This window comes from Ictalurus punctatus, chromosome 5 (genome assembly GCF_001660625.3).
Source record: "Ictalurus punctatus breed USDA103 chromosome 5, Coco_2.0, whole genome shotgun sequence".
Classification (NCBI taxonomy): domain Eukaryota; kingdom Metazoa; phylum Chordata; class Actinopteri; order Siluriformes; family Ictaluridae; genus Ictalurus; species Ictalurus punctatus.
The window spans coordinates 26,519,861-26,542,413 of NC_030420.2; the positions used below are offsets into that span (position 1 = coordinate 26,519,861).

A 22,553-nucleotide genomic window follows, 5' to 3' on the forward strand; every position below is an offset into this window, starting at 1 on the left:
TAGTTCTTCCCCTCCAACCTTGACAAACCATGTCTTCATGGATCTCGTTGTGTACAGGGGCATTGCCATGTTGGAACAGTTTGGGCCTCTTAGTTCCAGAAAGGGGAGATTGTAATATTACAGCATACAAAGACATCCTGTACCAGGCGCAGACTGGCTATTGGAAAGTTCGGGAAGTTTCCCGGTGGGCTGGTCTTGTGAGGGCCGGTCTTTTTTCCAAACCCCGGCATTATATAGCCTATATACAGATATTCAATAGGTCATCTTAGCTGCAGCGACGCAGCTGGTGCAATCCGTAATAGCAGGTAGCCGTTGCCATCACAAAAGAAAGTATCTAGCACTCGGGCAGTTAGTATCCAGCACTCGTTGAAAGTATCTAGCACTCGAGCAGTTAGTATCTAGCACTCGTTGAAAGTATCTAGCACTCGGGCAGTTAGTATCCAGCACTCGTTAAAAGTATCTAGCAATCGGGCAGTTAGTATCCAGCACTCGTTGGAAGTATCTAGCACTCGGGCAGTTAGTATCCAGCACTCGTTGGAAGTATCTAGCACTTGGGCAGTTAGTATCCAGCACTCGTTGGAAGTATCTAGCACTCGGGCAGTTAGTATCCAGCACTCGTTGAAAGTATCTAGCACTCGAGCAGTTAGTATCCAGCACTCGTTGGAAGTATCTAGCACTCGGGCAGTTAGTATTCAGCACTCGTTGGAAGTATCTAGCACTCGGGCAGTTAGTATCTCGCACTCGTTAAAAGTATCTAGCACTCTGGCAGTTAGTATCTCGCACTCGTTAAAAGTATCTAGCACTCGGGCAGTTAGTATCTAGCACTCGTTGAAAGTATCTAGCACTCATTGAAAGTATCTAGCACTCGTTGCTGAAACATGGATAGAAACAGAAAACCCATGGCCTGAGGTGCAGAGAAGGTGCGCCAAAAAAAAGAAAAAGGTTTTGCTGGCTGACGCCATAAATTGTGCTAAAATAATGGATTTATTTAAGCAGTCTGCAGGTGGTGATGAGGACAGTGGCGAAGAGGCAAAAACATCAAAGTGGAGTGAGCAGGGAGCAGGTGCTTTGTCATGCTTAAATGTTGTGTCAGTTCAAAGTTGGTATATCAAATTGGGGCCAAATTCCCAGGCTGCTCTTTGTTGCCAGGCTGCCCCTGTCCTATACTATTGTGCTTCCAACTTTGTTGCAAATGTGGAAGGTGCACATACGGGTGTGATTTGGCCATATAGTGTATTTATGCATATAGTGTATGAATTAAATTAAAAAACTAATTTCAAGATGTTACGAATGCCCATACAGTAACTAGGGTGTTACTTTGGTAGACGTAACCTACCATGGAAGTCACACCCTGTTGACTGACACACATTGTGAGATATTTTTGTTTATAGATATATACAACATCAGCCATTAAATTCAGCTAATTTATTTCACAGATGTTCCACAGAATTAAACATAACTATAAAGGGATTAAAATGTATGACACGTCAAATTGCTCTGGTATATGAGGACTAAAACAATTCAGGACATGTTGTTATTGTAGAATAATCCACATAAGGGTGGTAACAGTAACCCTAACAGAAACATCAGGCCACATCACTCCACGACGTTGTTGATTATTGTCCTTTAACAGCACACCCTGCCGTGTATTATTTCATACGTAATCTTCAGTGACAACAGTGAAAACTGAATTTGAAAGAGTGAGTCAATGAAAAAGAGAGGAGGAAGAATACACATGGACTTAAATGAAAACTGAAGCGAAACCATGCCGACTGGAGAGAACGTGAAAGTATGAGTTTTTTTTTTTGTTTTTTTTTTAAAAAGACAGAAAGTAACAGAAAATGGAATTTAAGCATAAGGGACAGAGTTCACAGAGTGATCAAAACACACGTTTTCAATCCATATGTGTCATTCACTTGCCCAAGTTGTTGCTCATTCAATTTCTTTCACTCTTGTTTCATTCATGAAGCAAAAAAGGCACATGCACCTGTTCCAACTTTCTCTACACAGTCGGACAGTCACATTCAGTCGCACTCACACATATCAAGTCCTCAAATAAATCACCCACCAGCTTCCTCTTTACTAATGAAAGAAGAATGTCCAGTGAGGAAGTCAGAGAGAGAAAGAAAGAGCTGTTTGCATTCATCACTGTGTCACTCAGTAGGAGAAAAGAAGTGTTATAAAGAGCTCCCTGAAAGGAGGACAAGACGGGGAGTGGGAGTCAACAAAAACGCTCACAGCTTTAAAGATGATGTGAAAAAAAAATCAAAGCCACTATGGACACTATTGTATATGAATATGTGTACCAGTAAGTTCGTCTCTCAGTCCTTTAGACAGCTGCAGGATTGTCTATTTTTGCCCATTTTTTATGCTTAGATTTACACTCAGATTTTTATTAATATATAAACTGTCATGTTTCTTTCAGCTCCACAAAGCACTATATTGATCTCAGACTATGTTTATCATAGTGCTGTGCTAATGGCTGTCCATTTGTTTGGTCGTTTATTTTTATCTGATCTTATCTTTATACGTATCTCTCCAAAAGATCACTCATTTTATTGGCTTATAAGAGAAGGTGCTATTGGACTCCTCCTACACCACTTAATTAGAGAAAATTATTAGAAGTGAGAGAGAAAGAGAGAGAGAGAGAGAGAGAGAGAGAGAGAGAGAGAGAGAGAGAGAAGGAGCTGGGATTATGCAAGGTGAGCGAACAAATCAGCTGAAGATCATGAGAAGTTTGTTTCTATCCTAAGTAATGTTTGCTATCATAGATATGTCTATCTAGCTAAGACACAAGTGTAACTAGATAGTGCTAGGCTGCTTTATATCCAGTGCCCAAAACATAATGTCTTCCAAGTATTTGGCTGGTTGAGTTTATCAGTTGCTGAATCACAACTCCCTGGTTCAAGCAAAAGTACTAGCAGAGACTTGTGTTCTATTTAGTACCTGGTACAAATTCATTACCTAGACTAGTAGGCTAGCTAGTTAGCGCTTGCAAATGCATAATGCTGTTGTCGAAAGCCACCAGCAGATTATATACAGTAAATCAGTAGAAACTACAGGGACAATTTTGAAAAATCCAACTCCTGCCCGCTCCCACGGAAAGTGTGACTAATCCCACTCACTCCTGCAGCCATTATTTTTCTATGTACCTGCCCAAGATCTTTTCTAGTTCTAAAAGATAAACAAATATGTATTTTAAAAAGCAGATCTGGATAAAGCATAAACTGAAGATGAATGCATGAATGAACATAGTCAATGCATGGTGCAGCACTAAGCAAGCGATTTGCTGCTTTCAGCAGATTTTCTGCTTTATTAATGAACATCATATAGTGGATATAGGAAGTCTACACACCCCTATTAAAATGGCAAGTTTTTCCTGATGAAAAAATAAATAAATAAATAAATCAAGATAAATCGTCAGAACTTTTCCCACCCTCAGTGTGAAATTACAATGTATAAAAATCAAGTGAAAAAAAACTTAGAAACATTTTATGGGGGGGGGGGGGGGGGGGGGGGTAAACACACCTCTAGTAAAACCAAACGCACAAGATGACGGAGAAGCTGAAGGAATGCTGCAGATTCTCAGGTGAGGTTTTTATAATACTGTAGCTAACTGGACTCTAGCTGCTCGACTTTTTTGGTATTTGTGTATTTTTAATACTACTGTATTACTTAATACACAGAACAGATGAAATGGCATTTTTCTATTTCGACTTAGTCTTACCTGCTAATTTGTCTCGTTTTACCAGAAGATGCCTAGTGTAAAGTGTGAAACAGAGCAGATGTGGCCTTTAAGTACTATTAAGCTGTGGAAATGTTGAAACCAAACCCAAAACAGCCAAGCACTGCAAGACTACATGAAACAACGGCTCACAACAGCCCTTTGTGTCCGATTGAAAGATTGAGCGAGAGAGAGAGAGAGAGAAAGACTTCAACTGCCCATAGTGTACTTGGTCTGAAGTCACCCTTCTTAGACAGAACATTGGCTAATGCCATGACCTCACACCAACCTACGCACACACACCATCACAGAGCTCCCTCTGGAAAGTGTACGAAGAGACACAAAATGTTGTGCCCACAGTCCAGAAAATGTCACACCATGACTCTGTCTGCAATTTCCATTCTTTTCTCTCTGTTCTCTCTTTCTTCTCCATAGATGACTTACTGGTGAGTTGACAATGATGACAAACAGTTAGTAATGATAATAAGGAAAAGCAGAGCACAAGACCTTATACAGTGAAAGACAGAGAGGTTTTAACTGGGAATGTTTGAGCGTTTTTCTTATGAGATCATTTACACTGCTTAAGAAATTAAGATATTTAACAATAACCTAAAGCCTGAAAGACAAACCAGAACAGATTATACTGTGCACGCAGTAGCCTCATCCTGTCTGGAATCTTATTTGGAAAAACATCGCCATCTAGTGGACAAAAGTCACATTACTTCAAGTTCATACTGTACTACCTTACAGGGATTTTATTCTCTCTCGACATAAATAAACGCCTAAAAGTTTTGTGTAATTTCCTTTGATCAGACATTTATTATATTTGTTTACTCAGTACATTAAGTCAGTAGCCAGTTAAAGTTTCAGAGATAACTACGCAGAATAATTTGCCATTTCAAGGTGGTGAAAATATCCAACTTTAACCATCAGTTGTTAAATATTAAAATACTTTGGTATGTACATTTTAATCTTGTAACCATGTGGGAAGTAATCCTCTCTAGTGCTTTTATGATTGACCATATATCACAGGAATATCTCCATGTAGATAATTTTAAATTTTATTGGTTTTCTGTATTTTGATAACTTATGAAAAGACCAACGAGATCAGATACTATTCCTTACTTAATTGCCCAAGTTGTGGTCCAAGTGATGCAGAGAGATTAAAACAAACAAACAAATAAATACAAGAACAACAACACCCCTGGCAAGAAGAAGAAGAAGAAGAAGAAGAAGAGGAAGAAGAAGAGGAAGAAGAAGATGAAGAGTAGGAGGACGAGGAGGAGGAGATGAATTAGGAAAAGAAAAGTATATGACTATTTAAATATTTGCTTTTAAACTGTATGCCTGAAATTTTGCACTCATGTTTCATGTTTCATCATGCTGAGTTTTCACACTTAATTTCATACAGCTGTGAATTTTGAATATATATTTTGTTTTCCAAGTGAAATGTTAGTGCATTAGCATTGCTTCATTGCCTCAATTGATCAGTAATGTCTCCCAAAAAATCAACTCCGGCTACATCATCTAAATAAATTCCCCTTTCAAGTTCAAAATCTGTATTAAACTGTAGTAAATTAAGTGAGAAGACACTTTGCTTGGAGTAATTGAAGTAATACCCGAGTCTGGAGCTGGATTTCTCAAGAATGCGACGAATCTATATTAAATAAAATAAAAGGCACAAACTCCAGAGCCAAAAAGCTTAACGTTGTTTCGTTTCACTGTGACTGTACCAACTGTATATGGTTGAAATGACAATAAAATCACTTGAACTGAACTCAACTGAACTGAAGTAGACGGCTAAAGTAGTTCTGGTCACGTTTTGACCGCATTACAGTCCCATATCACTTCGCCAAGTTAACTGAAATAATGGAAAAGTTAGCCTATTGTCCACCACAGCACATACAGCTAACAACAAGCAAAATGACAGACAATTGAGATTTTACAGAAATATATAAGGAATAATTGATGACAGGCCGTTGAATTATTAGAATATACTGCACACCCGAGGTGGTAATGCGGCCATGACATGAAGCACCGTTACACCTCAGTGCATTATTTTCTAATAATTCCACGGCCCGTCGCCAATAATTCCGCTTATACCACAGTTACCACACCTGAAGTCTGTTCAGATGTTTTATCTCAAGACATTTGTCAGGTTTTTGTTCTTAAAACGCTTTTGTGTGTGGAACTAATTTATTATGCATTCCATCTCAAGTCTCCGTTGCTAAATCCAAAACGTAATGTTAGAGCTGGTACTGAGACTTGAGCCACAGATATGCAGTTATTGGGGTGAGACAAAGAGAGAGAGAGAGAGAGAGAGAGAGAGAGAGAGAGAGAGTTCATAGTTTTTGGTTTTTTGTTTCATCCTGATAATATAAAAATAGAACAAATATAAATAAATAAATAAATAAATATCGACAGGCCTACTTGTTCACAGGGTTTTTGAGACTAGTTAACCGGCTTTTCTGCCTTAGTACTGCAATCACGCATGCTCTCTCTGGCTCTTTTTCTTTTTTTCTTGCTCTCTTTCTCTCCAATAACTGCGCATCAATGGCTCAAGCCTCCGTTTTGCCTCATGGCCGCATTACCACCTCGGGTGTGCATTATTTATCTAATAATTAAACAGCCCGTCGTCAATTATTCCTTACTTGTTTATCTATCTATCTATCTATCTATCTATCTATCTATCTATCTATCTATCTATCTATCCATTCATCCATCCATCCATGTATGTATGTATGTGTATGTATGTATATGTATGTGTATGTATATGTATGTATATGTATGTGTATGTATATGTATGTATGTTGAATGTATGTATGTTTTAATGTTTTAAATTTTGCATTCTACATTTTCATACACATTTTCGTAGTCTGAGGCTTTTCTCTGTACTGTACTGGTTGAAGACTTTGCAACCTAAAAGAGAGAAAAAAATTACAATAGTACGAATATAATTTAATAAACTACGACAATAACTCCCAGCAATCAGTTTAACACATGCATACTTTCTCTCTCTCTCTCTCTCTCTCTCTCTCTCTCTCTCTCTCTCTCTTTCTCTCACCACACACAAAACATGCACAACACACACCACACACAGACACACACATGAAGGTGTTATGCGTAGACAGCAAATCATTTTATGCCTAGACAATAATAGCACATACATAATGCAAAAAAAAAAATTACAGCATATTGCTAGTAAATAAGGTTGCTACCTGACTGTGTGCATCTCTCTTTGTTCTGCTCATCATCCTGAACACACAAAATCAGCAACATCACAGCTGTGTAAATTTTACAGTTTATCTAAGTTTCTTATTTTTATCCCATTTAAGTCAGTATAAAATAATTTCATTACACCTGTAAAAAGATGAATGCATGAGTTTCTAGTTATCTGAGATTAACATCATGGTTAAAATGTATAAAAATACAATACAAAAGTGTTCAATTAATATTTTTATTGCTGCAAATACTTGGCAGGTATACCACAGTTAGAATTCATGTGTGTATCATTCATCTTCAGTAATCACTTTATCCTGGTCAGGGTCTTAATTAATGATGTATGGACGTTATACACTCCGTAATCCCCCTTTCACCTCTATCAATCTTTGCAATATATCTTACAATAGAAATAGATCTGTACATCATAGACACACTGTTTGTATTTACACTTTGCCTTTTTTTCAGAATCTATTAGATTTAATTTCAGTGATTTGCTATAAAACAAGATCTTGGTGGAGTATTTTTAAACCAGCCCAAATTGTCCTGTACTCTGCTCCTCCCCTGAGCATGGGGAGGGGATGAGTACAAGTGATTCCTGTCTCAATGGGCCTCTATTAGCACTTCTTGCATCTGACATTTTTCTAGAAAGGCGAGGAAATCAATGGAACATTGGCTTACCACATACAATTGAGGTCATAAGTTTACATACACCTTGCAGAATCTGCTAAATGTTAATAATTGAATAATAATAATAATAATAATAATAATAATAATAATAATAATAATAATAATAATAATAAGAGGGATCATGCAAATTGCATTTAGTTTTTCATTTATTACCGCCCTGAATAAGCTATTTCATTTTTTATTTTGTCTTCTGGGAATCATTTAATTGTTCCTATCCCAGGAAAACCGGGCATGAGATGGGAATATATTATGGATGGAAGATCAGTCCATCTCAGGACACCATGGTCACACATTCACACACTCATTCACAAACTCATTCAGGGGCAAGTTAGCATAGCAATCCACTCATTATCTTGTTTTAGGAGATTGGAGGAAATTAGAGAACCTGCAGTAAACTCCACACAGACAGTAAGCCAAGTTAAGAAATGAGGGATGCTGACGCTTAAACCCGCTTTCCTGCTATGCCACCCTTGTCTGTAGCATGTGTTTTTGCTTCTAACAAATATCCAAATTGGACCTTTAAACTCTTTAAACTCTCCCAAATAATCCCAAAAGTTATTAGAAGCTTTATTTAACAATATCTCAAATCAACCATCAGTGTAATGTCTACATTATGTTATTCATACAGTAGACTGACGCAGGGGAGAGGAGATTTCCCAATTCTCAAAAGGAGAATTATGTGCAAAAAGAGCCCAAATAGAGGATGTAGGTTTAGCCTTCCTCTTTTCTCATGGCAGCTGAACATTTCTTGCATAATATTTTACATACATCTGCAATAACAATGCCAGAGAATACAGCTTTAGTGTGAGTAACAGGATGTGTGTGTCTGTGTGTGTCTCAGTGGAACATTTTATTGATGTTGCATTAAATATGCTTTAAAAATTAGCTTCCTGTCAATACACATCTTTGACACAGAATCTATCAAATATGTTGGGTTTTTTTTTAGAATTACCCAAATATGAAACAATCTCTAATAGTTATCCACAAAAAAAAAAAAAAAAAAAAAAATTAATTGAGGGGGGAAAAAAACCCAATACATTTTGTTATAGAAAAATATTCAACAATGATGCAGCTTGATCTCTCGTATTCTTCACATATCTGGGCTGTGAGGTCCAGTGGCTAGACAGAAGCCCTTTTGCATGAAAAAATATCCAAGTCTGCCTGCATTTTACCAAACCATGCGGCAAAATGTGTTATGGTCTTTTTTGGGCATCATTTTAAAGGATTTTTTACTGCAAAAACAAGACAACTTATTGCCTAAAGAACACCATACATGGTGGAGGCAACATCATGCTATGGGGCTGCTTCTCTTTAGCTGAGGCTGGGGCTCTATTCCAGATCAACGGAATCATAGATCGCTCCAAGCTAACAACCCAAAGCACACATCCACGCCTACAAAAGAATGGCTTCAGAAGAAGAAGATCAAAGTTTTGGAATGGCCCAGTCAGAGCTCATATCTAAATCCTATTGAATACCTGTGGTATGACTTAAAGATTTTTTGCAAAGTGGACTGGAATAAAATTGTCAAACCAAGATGTGCAAAGGGCTGCACACATTTGTTCAACCAGGTTATTGTTGTAAGTTTTTGTTTTTGTTTCCCCCCCTGAAACATTTCTATTTGAAACATTTTGCTATATATTAACAGTGGGGGAAATTATTTGATGACATGATCTATCTTGGGTTCGTTTTTTTTTTACACAATAAAATCCTGCATTTTAACAGCTAGACTTTTTATACTGTATCTTCGGTGCTTGGACCCCTATAATTATAGACTGAAGAAGAATAGACTGGCAGGAAAAGGTTAAAGGTACAGCAGTGGTAATTTTTTCTCTCTCTGTAGGATCTAGCTCCATGGATATTAAAGTTATGCGTGTTCCAGTGTGTTGTGTGTGGGTGGCTGAGAACATCATACCTTGAATAAGCAAACAGTGTGCTGTACTCAGCGGACCGGTTTGCAAGACTCAGAGAAGTGTAGGTGTCTGTTAGTGAAACCTCTACAGCCTGAAAATTTAAATATGTAGAGAAAAACTTAAACCAATGTAATACACATAGTATTTGCACACATTAAAATGAATACTTACTCTGAGAGTATCATAAGTCGGAGACATGGTCATAGGGTCCAGACCTGTGTATATGCCATCTACAAGGTTTGAAATACCCTAGGAGTGGAGGAGGAACATACTTTTAAGAGCAGAAAGAGAACGAAAAGGACAAATTCTAGTTTAGAGAAAGTTCATACCTGAGTATCTGTATCATTCTTTGTTCGTCTTTCCCTCCTAAACACACAAGTAAATCATTTCTGTAACAATAGACTGCAGTGTCAAGGACATTATTTAAAGCTCAGGTCAGCTCGTTTTCATAATTAGATTCTTATTGTTATCTATGGCTTGTTGTTTTTAGACTGCACCTTCATGCAGTTCAGAGATTTCTGATTTTCTTTTTTCTTCAAATTGGATGGGACTATATTTGGTACAACTGACGTCAATGCTTCCCAAGTACAAATCATAATTAGACATCTGCTTACCTCAGCTCCCTCTTTAAACTGACTTCAACAAGTAAAGTGACTTCTTTCTTGCTGACTCTGCCCCTTTGTGCCTAACTGTGAGCAAAACTGTATATTTCTCCATTTCATATACACTTTTAGTGTAGTAGTTTGTGTGTGGAAATTAATTTTATTTATTTATTTATTTATTTATTTATTTATTTTTACAGTGAAAAGTCTAAGAATTAGGATTATGGTTGAGGTAATCATGATCTACTATTAGTGTAGAAATGTAGGCAAGCTGTACTTTTTATCTAATTAACATATTTCTAATACACACTACGTACACAGTGGCACATTGAAATGGTTGCCATGTTTGTATAATAAATTCTTAATTCTTAAGAAATTATTAATGGAACAAATTCATCAGATCAGGCTGAGCTTCACCGGCAAAACTCACAACCCTAAACAGTTAATAAGTCTGTAATATATATATATGTTGCATCTATATGTTACAGGTCCATGCTCTGCTCATCCATATAATATCATGCTGCTAAAAATATGCACAAAATACACCAACACACCACACAACGTCCATGATTCATGTGTTTAAAAAAAAAAAGGAGAAAAAAGCATTGTTTTTCACATGGTTTTCTAGCACTAGCACTTTTAAATGTATGCTTCTGTGTACTGGACTAGAATTTAGCATCAGATCTATTTAAACAAGGGCAAACGTGCATAAAGATTGCAAGGTGTTTTAACAAGTAACAACATTACATACGCACACTTTATGGCCAAACATTTGTAGACATCTGACCATCATACCCATATGTGCGTGTGGTTCCAGATTTATTCCACCTTTGCTGTTATAATAACATCCACTCTTCTGGGAAGGCTTTCCACTAGATTTTGGAACGTGACTGTGAGGACTTGCCCATTCAGTGACAAGAGCATTAGTGAGGTCAGGCATTGATATCAAGCGAGGAGACCTGGTGTGTAGTCTGTGTTTCAGTTCATCCCAAAGGTGTTCACTGGGGTTAAGGTCAGGGCTCTGTGCAGGCCACGCGAGTTCTTCCATATCAACCTTAGCAAACCGTGTGTTTATGGATCTTGCTTTATGCACAGGCGCATAGTGATGTTGGAATAGGTTTTGGCCAGGTCACTTAGTTCCAGTGAAGGGAAGTCTGAATGCTACAGTATTCAATGACATTCTAGACAATGATGTGCATATGTGTGGAAGGCCAACATATGGGTTTGACGGTCGGATGTCCACAAACTTTTGGTCATATAGTGTAAAGTATTTCTTCCCTTACTCACCTGATAAGCTGAATGGCAATAAGTAGAGTTAATACAGCCATGAATACTCCTGCTGCCCATATAGCATGCTGAATCCACCACCAATCACCTCCGGAAGCTGCTGAGTAGTTCTCTGCTTTAATGACTTTACAGAGAAACAAACACATAAAACACATAATGTTACACTCAATGTGCAAGCCATACAGTATTTAGTAATACTGTCACACTCTGCTATGACCATGCTCATCTTTGCTTGTATATCATTGTTCTTTTGGTATCTAGTCATGATCTAGCCAGCCTGTTTTCAGTCCCAGAAAGACCAGATAACTGATCACTGCCTTTACATCCTACCACATCTGGCTCCATATTGTTTCAAATGCAGTCTTTGCTTCCATAAATATTGCGTGCTGTGTCTTTTGGGACTAACATGTTCTATGACAGAGGTTCCAAATATTTTACATGACCAATCATGGCTCACAACAATTTAGACGTCACTTATAGAAGATTTGTGACTGGGCAGTTTCTTCCCTAAACATAGCCTATTCTTTCTATCTGCCAAATGCAGTAAATGTCTGTCTGTCTGTCTCTCTGTCTATCTATCTATCTATCTACCTACCTATCTACCTACCTATCTATCTATCTGCCTACCTACCTATCTATCTATCTATCTATCTGTCCATACTGTACAAAAGTGTTAGGCACATGCAAAGAAATGCTGTTGAGAAAAGATGCCTGCAAAAATAATGAAATTAAATGTTTCTTCATTAAAAAAGAACACCATATAAAGCAGTAAACAGTAATAAATGAAACAAAGGCAATATGTGGTGTGAAGACCCTTTGCTGTAAATATTAAAAAAAAAGTAGTCAAAGGTACAATTTGTGCAGTTTTGTAAGAAAATTAGCTGTTAAGTTTTACTGAACATCTTGCAGAACCACCCACAGTTCTTTTGGAGACTTTGACCATCATACTTGCTTCTTATGTTTGCAGTAAAACCCACCAGCCTTCATTATGGTCTTTTATTTGTTTGTTTGTTTTGCTTCACTAAAAGTGGTCTCTTACATACTGTAATATGCTTCTTTCTTTAACTATCTGCAGTCTATTTTTTTTTTTTTTTTAAACTGCAACTGTTAATTAAGATATTTTAATGCCTGCTTGTTTTAATACACTGTCATTTCTACAGTAACAGCTTACACAGGAACTTGTGTGGTGTACCCTCAAAATAAACACATTGAAAAAAAAATTAGCTATTGATGTGTAATTGATGATAAAGTGAAGATTTCTTTCTTTTGGATGTAGTCTGCATTGTTAGCACTTTATAACAGTCACAGAGGTAAAGCTGTATTCTCACACAGGACAGTCTTCCAGGTGTTTAAACCACACCTTCTGACCAATCAGATTCATGAATTCAACCTCGCTGTGCTATAAGTGAAATTAAACACTTTGGGAAGGCTGTTATTCGAAAATAACCGACTTCAGCATAGTAATTACACCACACTATCATTATTTGTTCTACTCTGTCATGTTTTATGCACTTTGTAGGTGTAGAGACTAGAGTTAATAGGAGGACTTTATCCTATGAAGAAACATTTCTATCCTCATGGATGTGGTCTTTCCAAGGATGATCCCACCCCCAATGAGGGCTCAATGAATGGTTTGATGACCATTGATGGCCTCAACCTGCTTGAACACCTGTGGGGGGTTTTGGAGTGATGTGTAAGAGAACGCCCTTCACCGCCATCATTAAAACACTAACTGAGGTGTTTTATTTAATTGAGATGACATAAAACCTACTTGACTTGGCGTTGCTGAAGCTATTTTGGATGCTTAATGAAAAAACATGCATATAGATGGAATATTACCTCTCGCAGCACATGTGTATTCGTCTCTATCCTTGTAGCTACGTACATCCAGATTAAGATGGTTGTGCTTGGTGAGTTTGTTCATTATGCGTTGGCCGTTCTGGTACCAGCTAAACGTATGGTGAGGGAGAGTACAGCTGGTGATACAGCTCAGTGTTACTGTCTGTCCCTCAGACACGTTGGCATAACTCACCCTGACCTGAACATCTACAATAGAAATAAATTATCAGAAATGCTATTTGGACAATATTTACATAACCACAAATGTCATTTATTCACCTGTAACAATCAACTGGACCCTGAGTGAGCTATTGAAAACTGGCTGTGTGATATCGTTGGTGAAGAGAAAGCGATAATCTCCAGAGTCGTTCTCTTTAAGGTCAGTCAGTCTTAGAGTGCAATTACTCTCTTTAGCTCCAACAAACTCCACACGGCCTGCAAACTGCTCCAAGAGTCTCATGTCAGTCCAATTGAATGTCCAGTAGCTTTCATGGAATTTTTCTCCACTGGGATACGAGTAAGTGCAGGGGATGTTCACTGATGAACCTTTTAAAGCACACACACTTCTCTGTGCATAAGTCACATTCCAACAGTTCTTTTCCCAGATACCTGCAAGAGTCACAGATTTGAGGAGATTAGTTTGAAAAACAAGCCGACACAATACAGTGCAAGCTCAGTGGTTAAGGCAGTGGACTGATGATTAGAAGGTTTTGAGTTCAAATCCCAGCAATGCCAAACTGCTCACATAACAAATAAGATAAATATAAGGTCCTTCATGTCTCTAAATAGCTTGGGGTAAGGGTGGAAGCCAAAATGCTGTAAATGTAATTCAGAAAGCAGACTTTTTATATATATATATATTAGACTTTTAATATACAAGAGTGACTCTAACGAAACCCTTTTTTATTATTATATTGCATTGTTTACTGTAAAATATTTATTATAATAATATTCTGTACTAAAACTGGGTCTACTCCATCATACATAAATCCCATTAAGATTTGTAGCCACTTGTTATGGCGATATGAGAGACACCTAAAACATTTTGTTTTTTCACAGCTAAAACAAATAAAAGTCATCAAGGATGAGGGACCCGAAAGATGCATGTTTATTTTCACTTTGTCAAGTTTGACCTCGGTCTTGGGAGGCAGTAGAAAATGAGGGTGTAAAAAATGGCTGAAGTGCTGGACTTCTTGCCCTGTTTTTTTTTTTTTTTTTTACTTCTTACTGTTGTTTGGCACACATCTGGAAAAATATAGGCAACTCATCCACTTCATACACAAAGTTTTTGCAGCAATTTATTCTCTCTGCCTGCTAGAATTACCTTTTGCGACGTCAGTGCACATCTGCTACTCAGAAGCATTTAAAGGGTGTGTCTTTGATTCACATATAGACACGCCCATTTTTACTACCCAAAGATCTATCCACCGATGTATTACTTTGCAGGCAGACCTTTCTTTTTTTGTGCAGTCTAGCATGCAGTAACGCATTAGAAATGGAAACAGACTTCATACTCACATACTGCAGGGGAATGGATCACCTTAGCTTTGGTTTTGACTGAGCAGAAGTATCTGCCTCCATCGCCAGCGGATAAGATAAGTGGCTCGGTATATTGGTTAGCTTTTATACGTTTTCCATTCTTCCACCAGCTGTTCCAGTTTGCAGTCAGTCTGCACTGGGTGCTACAGGTGAGATTTAGCTGCTTCATGGTGCCAGGATGTATCCTCACCTGCAGATCTGAACATACTTACAGCATTTGTACAGCATTACGCTTTGTTTGGGTCAGAAGATTAGAATGGCACACAAAGTGGAACACTACGAATAATAAATTTGGCAGCAATTTTTATACAGTAGGCTCAATTTTCTAAACAAAGGGAAGATCTTTAAGAATTGCACTTTTTTATAATATACAATAATATTCAGATTAGTTTAAAGTGCAGTACAGGTTTTAATGGTTGGTTTTTGGTAACACTTTAACAACTAATACATGAGAACTAAAATAATCCTACGCAAACATTTACTGTATAAAGAGATATTCCAACAGGTAAAAGCTGCCATAAAGACTGCTTTCATTAAATGCGGATTTGGGGATTTTTTATTAAATTTGTGAAAACACATGGATGTATACATGCATGTCATTTTTAGGACACGATTTTGAACTTCCATAATCCTGACTACTCAAGCTAGTCAGGAGCCTATTCCAGGGAACCCAAGGCACAAGGTGGACAGGGTGCCAACCCATCATCAAGCACAATCACACACATATTCACACACCCATTCACACACTACGGACAATTTAGAATTGCCAATCAGCCAACAACGCATGTCTTTGGACTGGGGGAGGAAACTGGAGTACCTGTAAGAAACCCCCGAAGCATGGGGAGAACATGCAAACCCACACACACAGGGCGGAGGCAGGATTCGAACCCCCAACCCTGGAGGTGCGAGGCAAACATGCTAACCACTAACCAACATTTACACTTTAATCTTTTTATTTATTTTTTTTTATCACTTGCTACAGCGATATGGGAGGTACCTTGAAAACTGTGCTTTTCTACTTTGTCAGGTAAAGCAGTGGTCAAAACCAAATGCTAATAAAAATCTGTCCAGCAGATAAAGCAGTTCACTGAAGAGCAAAAGATATGGAAAGTAAAAGACACACATTTACAATACGTATCTGTCTGTCTTTCCAGTGTCATGATTTTGTTATTGTTTTTTTCTCTCTAAAAAAAATTAAAGAATTTTTTTTTTCTTTAAAATTTGACTTACTGTACAAAGAAAATACATTATTCTGTCATTATGATGTAATTTTCTTGTACATAGGACATAAAATACTAGGTTATAAGCCTTATAAAATTCTGAGAAAAAGTAAATTAAGGAACTAACAAAATATACACAACACAACACACCACACAGTATTATGGTTTAAAACCTCAAAAGCTTTCATTAGAAAAGAAGAAGAGGAATAAGAAGAAGAAGAGGAAGAAGCAAAGTGGAACACACTTCCTTAAGAATACTGCCATTTTTGCATGGCTAAAAGAAAAACGTTTCTTCCATCAGACTCAAGAATATCTTCAGTAACTGGAGGGGAATTCCATCCATCTTCTACCGCTTACTCCTTTTCAGGGTCAGGGGGAACCTGGAGCCTATCCCATGGAGCATTGGGCACAAGGCGGGGTACAACCTGGACAGGGTGCCAGTCCATCGCAGGGCACAATCACATACACACTCACACACCCATTCATACACTACGGACACTTTAGACACGCCAATCAGCCTACCATGCATGTCTTTGGACTGGGGGAGGAAACCCCCGCAGCATGGGGAGAACATGCAAACTCCTCACACAAGCGGCAGGACTCGAACCCCGGAGGTGTGAGGCGAACGTGCTAACCACCGTGCGCCAGAGGGGAATTCTGTGTGATTATTTCCGTAAACACTTTGGATGTTCTAATATTCATTTTAATACTGTACTACTATAAAAGAAAAAAAATAAATAAATAAGCAGACACACATGATCAGAAGGAAAATTATCAGAAAAACAGATGAGGTTCTGAATAAATCCTCTTATCGATCAGAATGTTATTTAAATAACGTATCACCTGTCACTGTTAAATTCACGGCTATCGAGCTGAGATATTTCTCTCCGTTTGCTGTAACGAGCATGAAGCGATATTCTCCAGAGTCTCTCAGTCTCACGTCTCTTATTGACAGAGTGCTGGAGTTTAGGGTCTCTGTGTGACTCACTCGGCCAGCGAACTCTGAGTCTAAAGCCAGATCCTTGGGATATTGTTCCCTGGGATATTGGTTAGGACTGAACCAGATCACAGTGTGGATGTTGGTGTGTGTGTAAGAGCACTTAATGAGCACATGTGACGTTTCCAATGTACAGATGCTTTCATCATCACACGTCACAGTTTTCTGATTAGGAGAACCTGCAAAACACACACACGCACTATAAATTATTGCAGTAACACTTTATAATAACAGAACATGAGTAATTATTCATGCACAGAATACTCACTTAAATATGAACTAATGATGAGTTAAGGTATGTACTAATCATGAATTAATACGGAGCTAACCTTAACTATGGCGTGACTCTTAGGAATTCATCCGTGAATAACGACCACCTTAAATGGTTAGTCAGTACGTGTTTGTTATGTAATGTATTAATTAATTAATATGTACGGGTAACCTAAGTCAAACATGTTCTATAAGAAAGACTATGAATTAAACGTGCATAAGTGATTATATCATTTTCCATATGCAACTGTGTACAAAAATATCATTGGATGGCGCTTTTATAATTTACACTGATCCTCCTTATCGAATATCCAATAATTTCATCTCAACCTGTTTCGTGTCATTCTCCATCTATTTCTCTTTAAATCCCACTGTAGTACTAGTACATGCTCTGGGTGGCTAGGGCCCAGGGCATTGCTCCTTTGCCCACATGGGTGAAATTTGATTTAGTTTACCTGTTAATTAATACATTAACTAATAAGCATGTACTAACCTGTACTTAAGGTGGTTGTTATTTACACATAGTTAGGTCATAGTTAAGGTTAGCTCTTCATTAATTCATGATTAGTACATGCCTTAACTTATCATTAGTTCATATTTAAATAAGTATTAATTCAGTTATTAGTAAATGATTATTCATGTACTGTTATTGTAAAGTGCTACTGCTATAGCTATAAATACAATTACTGATTCAGATTTAAAAAAATAAAATAAAAAAAAAGTTAAAAACGGTGTATGTAAAAATGGCTTATAACTTATTAAATATATTACATTAAATATACAGTAAATATACAGTAAATATACACAATAATATTCTGTTCTTCCATCAACTCATAAAGGTGCTTATACAAAAACCAACAACAACATGTCTGAAGGTTTTACAGCATAATGCAATTATAACAGCAAATGTTCCAGTAAAAGTGATCATTCCTCTCTGTGTCACGTTTTTATGAATATACCAGCTAATATAGTAGATAAAACATTTATCGATAATAAATGATTTTGAAACTGCTTTCTATTTTGGTATCATACAGTATATAATACTAGAATATGTATATACAGTGCAATATGTCTTGAGAAATAAAGGACGAAAGATACAGTACCTTGCGCATGTATCAGAAAGATGAAGTACAGAACACCAGCAAATTCCAACATTTTAACTTTTCTGAGGTAAATACACAAGAGATTTTTGTAAAATTGTTGCTTTAATATTAAGAAAAACAAAAGCATATGTCTTGAGATTATAATTACTTACAGAGTTATCTTATGGACAGAGCAGAAGTGGACAAAGCAGAGTGTGTGTCAGTGTAATATAGACAAAGTGCCCCTCCCTTTTTTTTTTTCATATTTAAAGGAGATTGTTTCCTTCCTGTTTTTGTTCACACTTCATGTCAGCAGTGTAGTAAAGTCAAGAGGTCAGCTATGGGAAAAATACAAAGATTTGCAATTAGTTTAAATTAAAACACTAACAACAAACACACTAGGTTTGTTTATCGATAAGATAAAAAAAAACAACAAAAACTTGTACATATGAGTATATAATATAATATATATTTTCTGGCTGTGCTCATAAAGAAACACTGACTTGAGTAAAAGTACTGCTACTGCAGTAATAATAGCAAGTAAGAAAACTACTAACTGTGATTAAATAAGTCGTCTGGTGAAACATTACTTTATAATTGATTTTTTAAAATTACATTTGAAACACTAATCTGCAAATATTCTCTTTTTGATTCTGGACTTTTTTTTTTAAGAATAATGATGATCAAAAAAATTCTCGATGTTCAAATTATGCACTTCTTCATTATGTGGTAAATGGTACAATTATTTTCAGTAGGCTTCATCTCTATTATTTAAATTTTACTGAGTATGACCAGAGCCTTTGGGAGAGAGAGTTTTGCGTCAACAGAAGTTCAAAATGCTTGATTGTCATGTGATTCATGTAGATTTCAAATAGTTCCAGGAAGTTCTTAGCAGGTCGTTTGAATCTATAGTTAGAGAGACAGAACTGTGATTTTTAGTGATTAGTAGCCAGTAGATGCATTGATTTAAAAAAAAATATTTAACACACCAACATTTCTATGTAGTATGAATATATAGTTACATCAGTGTTGTTTCTTCAATCATCTAATCAACATCGAATTATTATCTAATTATCAAAGAGAACAAAATTGCCTAAAAAACAAACAATCACATATTTCAGCTAAGTCACATAAAACCAGGTAGATCTACCATATCTGAGGAATGCAATTTAGAATAATTATGTTAACCAACCAAGTGAGCTATGGTGAAGTGAACACCACTTTGAATATCAACAGAAAGGTAATGTTAGCTGGCTAGCTAACCTAACCAAATGCTGTTGGGGTTTCTGTAGCTTGATAGGTTTGTATTTTAATTCTTACATGGTACTAGCTACTTGTTAGCTACTGTATCTATAAAAATCACTCCTAACACATCATCCTACACTTAGCAGGAAATTACTACTGAATATCGAAGTGACATCTTAAGTTTAATACAGAACTTTCATATTGTATTTAACTTAATGGACCCAGAGTGAATTCTCCCACCTTGCGTCCAGTGTTCCCTGGATAGACTCCATGAATCTGAGCAGGGTAAAGTGGAGATTTAATAAATAATTGACTTTTTCCATTAGCCGTGGAGCTAATGGAATAAGTCTCCAGGGTTAATAATACTTATAAGCCCTGGAGCTGTGAGGATTCTGAGGATTTGACTCTTTGAACCGATTCCATTGATTGTTCGGTTGGTTAGCTAGCTAGGTCATGTTAATTCTACTGCTTCTGCTACTGAACATTGAATTAACAAGTTTAATAAAGAACTTTCATATTATGAAACATCAAAAGATCTGGCTAGCTGGTCTAGCTCGCTCAGCTAGCTAATGGGTTTCCTGTACGTTTCCACTGGTTGGATGTTGAGCTGTGAAATGCTGATATCTTTATGGGGACAATTTGCAGATCGATATCATGCTGTTTTCTTTGAAGCATTAAAACTGAAGAAAGCTGGTGAATTGGACCAGCGATGTTCCTCTGCCTTCACTGTCTCAGCCACTGCTGCTCAAGCATTTAGTACAAAACTCTAGACTTTCAGCAGGTAACTGCTTTATTTTTATTGGCTATCAAAATTGAATTGGTTGAAAATTGGCACATACTTCCTTTTAATTGGCTTACAGTCTTCCAGGGTTAAATGAATTACTTTTATTTTACTCGGTAATGGTGAAAAATAATTATAGCAAAACTGAATATTTGATTGAAAAACCTCAAGCAATATCAAAGTATTTTGATTCATTGAACCATGAACCATGTACACAGATACTGTAATGGGAGTACATATAGTTAGTTAATTTCCACCCCTGCTCTAAATCATATGTGATCAACTCTTTTTTCTCATTTTAATAATCTGTTTTGATCAGTTTTGCTTGTCCATATTTGCTATTTGTAAACATGTTGTATCCTATGATTATCTTATGATATAATGTCCTACAGCTTAAAATGTTTTTTCTGTAATTTTACTATAGCAGGTCACAGTGTGTGCATTTTCCTAGAAGATGTTCACAGTTGTCATCTGAATGTTGAGTTCCTTCAATATTCTTAGTGTAAATATATATCCACAATGTTAGCATTTATTATTGACTGTCGTAATTGTTGTCAACAGTCTTGAGCAATGGCCTTATCTTCGTGTCGATAATAGAATGTTGTAGGTTAAGCATGCATGCATACATGATTAAAAGCAGCAAAAAACCTACTTGAACATACACCAACAAGTCGTTAGTATCTGACATACAGTACACCCACCACACTAATTACACATGAACTAGCCAATTTCTACACAAAATGTTCTGCATGTTTTGACTTAATTTGTCAAACTGATCATTATAGTACTTTAAAGTGTAAAGAAGAAGGGAAAAAAGGTAAGTGCATTTCATATTAAATTAGCAAAAGCAAGTACAATCTTATAGATTATACACTGTATGTTCAAAAGTAGTCTATGTGAACCCCAGACCATCACACCCATATGTGGGAATGCTGAATACACACCAGACCTCATCACTTATCACCCAATCTCATTAATGCTCTTGTGGCTGAATGAGCACAAATCAAAAATTTAGTGGAAATCCTTCCCAGAAGAGTGGCGCTGTTATAAAAGCAAAGTGGGGACCAATTCTGTGTTAATGCCCTTGGTTTTTGGAATGGGAACATATGGGTGTGATAGACAAGTATATTCACAAACATTTGGTGTATATAATTAACCTTAAAACATTAAACATAATAAAAACTTAGTAGATTTTGTAGAAACATTTGACATCTTTGTGCATTTTTCAACACACTCCTTACTTAGGTAGTGTGATTACATTTTTTTTGTCATTAGATCACAAAAATAGTTGATTCTCCAATTCCAGGCACTGGGAATTGTGAGTCAACCTCAAAGCCACAGTGTATAGTATCATATTATAATTTTCTAGCGTGTTAATAATTGAGATTCAAGTTTTCTAGTACTACCATTAACATTTTTGGTCCTTAATGGTATCCAAATTACTAGTAGAAAGTGTACAAGTCAACGTATACACACACACAAACTAATGTTTAGGCTTGCCACTCATCACGTTAATACAGGATTGTCACACATTGAAAAAATGCACTGTCCCGTAATCAATATGAGATGCAATTGATTTGTCCTGTATTTTGGTGCACAGAACAGAACTGCTGGTATAAGGATGGTGTGTTCCTCACGTACCGGTAGCTTGCATGATGTGCATCTAGTTGACGGAGCTTTGGCGCTTCGTACAACCGGATGTAGCTACAGCCTCTGACATGTTCGCAAGAGACAGCAAAGCCAATCCTATTAGCAATGTGGGTTAGGGAGGCAGGACTCGAGATCTGACCTGATCTGGAGAACGAGATCTGTTAACTGTTTGAGTACCACAAATTGTGCTGCTGCCAGTCTTGGCCAGGACGGTCTTGCAAAAGAGATTCTTAATCTCAATAAGACTTTTCTTGGTTAAATAAAAAATAATAATAATAAAATCCACGAGACACTGATACACAATAGTGGTTATATATAATTTTATTTTAATTGTTTGATCAAAATTATTGCTAGGGACAATTCAGTAGTCACTGGATATTGTTAGGGACATGTACCTAGCGTCCCTATTAAATTAGATGCCCCTGGGTGGACTGGCGACTAAAACGCTTCTAGGTGTGAATGAGTGTGTGAATTGCGTGTGCATGGAGCTCTGTAATG

The 22,553-nt window shown here is 36.9% G+C and overlaps 1 protein-coding gene across 1 annotated transcript; it reads right to left on the minus strand.

The window, feature by feature from the left end:
• Positions 1-3,517: 3,517 nt before the first annotated feature.
• LOC108264891 (uncharacterized) lies at positions 3,518-18,609 on the minus strand. Its single transcript, XM_017466866.3, has 12 exons — positions 18,553-18,609; positions 18,401-18,462; positions 16,874-17,206; positions 14,790-15,008; positions 13,551-13,880; positions 13,272-13,478; positions 11,433-11,556; positions 9,873-9,909; positions 9,715-9,792; positions 9,546-9,634; positions 6,943-6,979; positions 3,518-6,643 (listed from the first exon to the last, which is right to left on the minus strand). Exons 2-12 carry the CDS (start codon positions 18,450-18,452, stop codon positions 6,560-6,562), a joined length of 1,590 nt encoding a protein of 529 aa, XP_017322355.1. The 5' UTR covers positions 18,453-18,462; positions 18,553-18,609; the 3' UTR covers positions 3,518-6,559.
• Positions 18,610-22,553: the final 3,944 nt, after the last annotated feature.